The sequence below is a fragment of the Nicotiana attenuata genome, unplaced genomic scaffold (genome assembly GCF_001879085.1).
Source record: "Nicotiana attenuata strain UT unplaced genomic scaffold, NIATTr2, whole genome shotgun sequence".
NCBI lineage: Eukaryota > Viridiplantae > Streptophyta > Magnoliopsida > Solanales > Solanaceae > Nicotiana > Nicotiana attenuata.
In genome coordinates this window covers 246,608-253,329 of record NW_017670444.1, presented here as the reverse complement: position 1 = coordinate 253,329, position 6,722 = coordinate 246,608, and the positions used below count along the sequence as shown (strand labels likewise).

Here is a 6,722-nt window from a genome sequence, read left to right as displayed (position 1 = left end):
CCACTGTTGCTATTTCTGCTCAACCCAAAGCTATTTAAACTTCTTCAACCGTTCTTGCTGCCAATACTTCTCATCATGAAATTGGTTCTTCAAGACGTAGCAGGTCAATGAAGCAAATTACCATTGAGGTTCCTGCTGATGGTAATCTTCTGAAGAAGTTAGGCCAAGCTGACGTATGGCTAAAACCCTTGATAGGTCCGGTGGAAAAGTCAAAACTGGAGAGTCACAGTTCTTTGACTTGGATGAACGACATCGTGCAATCATCATTGAAGGTATAAGCTTCCTTTTTTACCTTATGCAGTTTCCCTTTACTAGGGTTGTCATCCTTTCCTTTTTATGTAGATTAATCTCATCGATACGGAGATGATGAAAAGGGTTTTCCATACAGAGCAGTTGATGCATGACTATCAGATTGAGGCTGATAATTGGAAAGAGCAATATGAAAGTCTTCAGCTTGAGATGGAAGTTTTAGAGGAGAACAAATGTACCTTGGAGCAGCAAGTAAAAGTCATGGTAGCGGAGCTAGCAGTTGAAAAAGCCTCTTCCAACCAGGCAGACAAGGACAAGCACATTCTTGAGTCATCTTTTGCGGAACAACTCTCTAAGGCTACAGAATAGATCAGAGGTGTAAAAGCTTTTCTGGATGAGAAAGAAGTTTATGCAGGTGAGCTTGTTCAAACGCTCACTCAAGCCCAAGAAGAACTCCGAGTGTCTATTGACAAAGTTAAGCTTTTGGAGAGTTCGCTTGCCCCTTTGCAGGCTTCTTATGATGCTGCTTTAGCCGAGAAGGAAGAGCTTAAGAATGAAATTGATCACTGGGAGAGATATTATGAAACTCTTGAGGACAAGGCTGCTATTGAAGTCAGTTGGGCCATTTTGAACACGCATCATGACACTCTTATGGAAGTAAGCCAGGAAGGTTTTAACTGGATGCTGAGATAGCAAAGATTAAAGAAACTATCGAGAAGACTCAGCAAAGCCAAAGTTTTTCTTTGCCCATGGCTGATACTCCCGAGGGTGTTGAAGCTAATCCTGATGTAGTGAATGTCCCAGCTCCTTCTGATCAAGTCGAACCTTCTGCTGCTGATGATGCCATCTTGAACACTGGTTCAGAACCTGCTCCATAGTGAAAGTTTAATCGTGAAGTTGACTTTTTTTTTGTTTTGTTGGTGAACAATTGGTGGTTTTACCCCTGGTCCCATTTAGGGGTAATATTTTTTCTTTTTGGTAACATCATACCTCCAGTCCTTTTCGGGGGTTTATAATGACAATTAGGTTAGGACTAAGTTCACACTTAGTTTTAATTAAGTTATTAAGATATCAAAAATTTTGTGCTCAACTTTCATGATGCCTTTGATTTGAGTTTCTATTTTACTCTTTTATAGGTTTGCCCTTGCTTTTTCCTTTTAAATTTAAGGCTTTGTTTTCCACTTCAATTTTAATACGTTGGTTTCTGTTTTACCCTTTTATCTTTTGCACTTAAAAAATGCTTAGTTAATTTCATAGTTTTTTTTTGAATCAAGCATGAATTATAAAAGAGGGCCCTTTTATATACGACACTTAATGAAGAAGACGTCTCAACTTCATAATGGTGTAAACATACGAAAGAAGAAATAGGAACACACATGTTTCTTGGAATAACTTTCAGAAAAGTTTTATTTCATTCGAACTTGTCAAACTGAATAAAACTTTACATGTATTTAAGTATCTTCTATAACTCTTCCGTAATTATTTTCTTTATAACAGATTTGTAAAAAAAAATCTAAGGGTTTCTTTATGACCCATGACTAAATACTGCCTTTAACCTAAACATTTGTAAGATTTCGAAAATTTACATCCACGAATGTATTCTTCACATGTTTTTGAATTGGGCGGACTTGCGTTTTTGGCTCGTGACTTTTCTTTGAACTTAATATTTGCTGAGTAGACTTTAGGCTTGACTTGAAATTTAATTGTTTCAGCCTTCTTTGCCTTCCTTATACATATGTTATATTATATGTATATTATATAGTCCCCCAAGTGTTTGAGCTTTGAAGTATGAAATCTCGAGCACTTGATTATTCNTTCCCGGTAACGAGACCAATTTGTTTAACCAGAAAATAATAATTTCTGTCAAAGCGTAATTTTGGAAGAACTCGGGTTACTGATAATCATATAAGGAAATAATTATGTAACAAGAAAGGAAAATTGAACTGAGAAGTAGCCGAGTAAGCAATATAAAGCAATGTAAATGAGTTTATTCCAATAATAGTCAGTGTCCCCATACAAATGTTATTTCTCTCCCTTTTATAGCAATTTCTAAGTACTACGTTTCTTTCCTCTCATAATAGAGTCATTATGAGCAATTAATGACATTAATGAGACGTTATGATTGACAATCGTAACTGTTTCATGAAGATTCCATAACGTTCCCCATCATTAATTGCAGATATTACGCATATGTACTTTTTGCTGTCTGGGTTCATTCCAACGGTGTCTCTTCAAGAGATCCGAGTAACCGTTCCTTCTTGTTTTCTTGTACCTTTGCGCGTACCTATTAAGACCCGCGTCTCTTTGTGTACTCTTTGCCAGCTGTCACTCTTCTATTAATCCACGTGTCTTGACATATCAGCCACATAATTAATTCAAAATGCTGACTCGATTTTCCCCAATACATAAATTAATCATAATTATAGGGTTAGTGAAAAAGTTTCATCATATCCAAATTAACATAAGATCAAGAATAATATTGGCAAACTACACATAAAAGATAGAGATCATCCTAAACTTCAACTTCGCTCTTCCGCAAAATATTTCAAAATTAATCATGTACCACAAAATGTAATATTTTTTTTTGGCTTAACCATTTTGTGAAACTAATTTGCTCGACTAATTTGGATTCATGACAAGTAGCTCGAGGTAAACGCTATACTTATAATCCATTAATTTATTTAGTCAATCAAAATATTGTCCCATGAAGTACACATCCTTTAGGATTTTCATATACAAACTTACATGATCCCTAATTTATAAACCAAATTCATGTATTATATTACATATTTTTTTTCCCTTCAAAACAGAGTAATGAAATAGAAAATCACCCCTTTTAAAAAGCTGCAACCATTGAGGCCAAAACAACTAACAAACCAAAGGAAACCTTCAATTTTCCAGCAGATGATCCAGCCGGCGGTGGCGGCGACTGAGCATCAGCCGGAGGCGAATCATCGGCCGGTGACGGTGAACTAGCCGGAGAATCGGCATCCTCAGAAGGAGAAGGAGCCTCTGTTTCTTCAACAGGGGACTCTGCTTCTTCTTCTTCAGGGGACTCTGCTTCATCATCAGAAGGTGGTGGTGAACTCTCAGGTGAAGATGGTGCAGTAGCCTTAGGTGGTGGAGCTGAAACTGGTGCAAGTGTTCCATCAAGTCCAGGTGTAACCATTGGCTGAGAAATTCCAAGAATTGAGATATTATAAGGCTGGTTCATAACAGATTTTTCGAGCCTTGAATCGCGTTGAGCGCCTTTAACGGCTGATCCAAATACAAAACTACCATCTTTAGCTGTCACATTCAAGAAACCTTGGTCATATGCTGCTTTACCAGATTGTTGGTACATATTTGTAAATTTTGCTGTTTTTTCCTTCATACTTCTGAGTTTCGGGATATCATAGTAATCTAATACAACATAGGTTGATAATTCTCTCTTGAGAACATCATCTGATTTTGAGGTAAGATCACCAATTGCACCATTTGGAACGGCTAAGATTGTAATTGTGGCCCTTTTGTTAATTTCAGTGGCTAAGCCAGATTTTGAAAGAAGCTCATTAAAGGTGCTGTAATCTGAATATTGGCTTAGAATTTTTGTGATATTAAAGGCAGAGGCCGAGGTGGCGGCCAAGAGAAGGAAGGTACAGAGGAGTGGAGCAATTGAACGACTCATTTTTGCTGGTTATATTTTTGAGTTTTTTACCAGCAAAAATGAGTTTTAATATTTGCTTTTTTTTTTCTTCTTATGTTTCTTCCTTTAGAGAAAAAATAAACCAACTCCGACTTGTTTGTTTGAAGAAATGGAAGATTATATATAGGTGGAATTATAGAGGTGAAGGGTTGTTGAGCTTGTGGATGGGAGTGAACGTTTCTCTCCCATGCAAATGCATGCACGCATAAATAGCATAGTTACAAAAAAGTTGTTGTTTGGAGACGATATCGGTCAAAATTTGGATAAGAATGTTTATGTCTCATTACCATAAAGGTTGGAATGAAGTAAACTTGTCCCGAGGATATATCAGTAGTTTTTTTCTTGATCACATGTTTAATGATTAAGATATTATTTTTGAATCTAAATATTGAATGATCAAGATTTGTTATTTCTTTTGAACGTTTATAATTTATATTTAGTAATAATGTAAAATTTAAAATAGTAATGTATTGCGGAATATCGCGGGTTAACTAGCACACAATTACACACAAAGCAAATAGAGAGGAAAAATCAACACAAGGATTTAACGAGGTTTGGCTAAAAGCCTAATCCTCGGGGCAAAAGAAGAGAGAGTTTTCCACTATGAATGAGAAGAAAAGCACAATACAATCTCTAGAATTCCCAACTATAACCCCTATATATGGATCCCAAAAGGTCCCAAACATATAAGAGAAAGGTTTCCCAATTTGGCAAGGACTATAGGTTTTCCTTTCTCAAATCTATTAGGACAATGGGTTTTTCTAAACCTATAGGGACTATGGGTTTCCTAAAAATACAAGGAAATAATTCAATCCATAAATAACAAATCGTCCCCTTGGTTTGAATTCTCTTCATCAACAGGAACAACGTCTCTCTACCTTGCCCTCAGCCCTCGCAAGGGCTCTATCGATTTCCGCACGCATCAACCAAGTTTAGGCAACGCCTAAACTTGTTAAGAGACTTAATATCTTCAGCCATAGCACTAATCCGTCGATTTGGTTCTATACTCGGAATAGCTTCTGGATAGCTATAACACTCAAACTCATCAACGGTCTCTGCAATTGCCAAAGCAAATCCCATAGGATTCGTATATCCAAGAAGATTCCCATCAACTACGTTTGCAAACCTTTGCGGTCGGTTGATCACTCTCTTCTCTCTGCCTGTTGCAATGTTATAGGGTTGTTGCGCAGGTGCATCAACATTATCGTCTTGATCAATATTTTGCACCTCCTCCACTTCCTCTACTTTAGAACTACTGGGCTGAGCTAGTGGAGATTCAATTTCTAGCTCTATGCGGTCACTGACACCACGATCTGTTTCTGCTATTGCCTTCCCCCTCTGACTGTCCAGTGAGGCAGATTCATTGAATGTTACATCCCTATTGATAATTAGCCCTAGAGTCTTTTGATCTGTGCACCACAACCTATAACCTTTCACTCCAGTTGCATACCCTAGAAGTATGCACTTTTTTGCCCTGGCCTCAAGTTTTCCATCCCTCATGAGCATAAGCAGGACAACCAAATATCCTTAAATTTGAATAATCAGCAGGCGAACCGGACCATACCTCAAAAGGAGTTTTGAACTCAATAGCTGTAGATGGAGATCTATTGACCAAATAACAAGCTGTATTGATTGCTTCAGCCCAAAAATCTTTGCTAACACATGAGTGTGAAAGCATGCTTCGTGCCCTATCACAAAGTGTTCTATTCATACGTTCTGCAATACCATTTTGTTGTGGTGTTCCGATACAAGTGCGGTGTCTCACTATGCCCTCTCTGCTGCAGAAATTATCGAACTCAGAATTGCAAAATTCCAACCCATTGTCTGTTCGAAGACGCTTAACTTTTCTTTCCGTTTGCCTCTCAACCATTGTCTTCCAATTAACAAATGTCGAAAATGCCTCATCTTTTGTTTTCAGAAAATACACCCATACCATCCTTGAGTAATCATCAATCAAAGTCATAAAATACCTGGCACCATTCTTGGAGGGAACTCTGTTTGGACCCCACAAGTCAGAGTGTATATAATCTAACTTGTCTCTAGTCTTGTGCTCGGCCTTCTTGATGAACTTTACCCTTGTTTGTTTACCAAATACAAAATGCTCACAAAAATTTAAAACTTGATTTTTGTACCCATTCAGCAAATTCTTCTTACTCAACAAAGACAATCCATTATCACTCATATGGCCAAGTCGCAAGTGCCACAACTGAGACTGATTCAGATCACTTTTCTCAGAAGCTACAGCAGCTTCCCCTTCAACTACACTGGCCTGAAGATGATACAATTTAGAATGTAGTTTACCCTTCATGAGTACCATGGAGCCTTTACACACTTTAAGTATTCCATTCTCGGAGTGAAATTTTTATACCCTTGATCATCCAAAGTTGAAAGAGAAATCAAATTTCTCTTTATCCGAGGAACATGCCAACGCTCAATGTTTCTGATAATTCCGTCGAACATTCTCAATTTGATGTTACCAATCCCCTCTACTGGTAATGGATTATCATCTCCCATGTAGACAGTCCCACTCATTTTCTTATAAGTTGCAAATCAATTCTTGTGTGGACACATGTGGAAAGTAGCACCAGAATCAAGAACCCAAGAATTTTGCCCACGACGAGAACTCACAGCACAAACTTCCCCTACATAGTCACTATCATCAGAATTATTGCCAGTGTCAACAATATTTGCCGAATTATCTGTTTTCTGCTTCCCTCTTTTCTCCTTCAGCTTAGGACAATCTCTCTTGTGGTGACCTTGCTCCCCACACTCATAACAGTGTTGCTTA

The 6,722-nt window shown here is 37.8% G+C and overlaps 1 protein-coding gene across 1 annotated transcript; it reads right to left on the bottom strand.

The window, feature by feature from the left end:
- Window positions 1-2,901: 2,901 nt before the first annotated feature.
- LOC109239499 (fasciclin-like arabinogalactan protein 3) lies at window positions 2,902-4,026 on the bottom strand. Its single transcript, XM_019406071.1, has one exon. The coding sequence runs from the start codon at window positions 3,914-3,916 to the stop codon at window positions 3,086-3,088; it is 831 nt and encodes a 276-aa protein (XP_019261616.1). The 5' UTR covers window positions 3,917-4,026; the 3' UTR covers window positions 2,902-3,085.
- Between the last annotated feature and the right edge of the window lie 2,696 nt (window positions 4,027-6,722).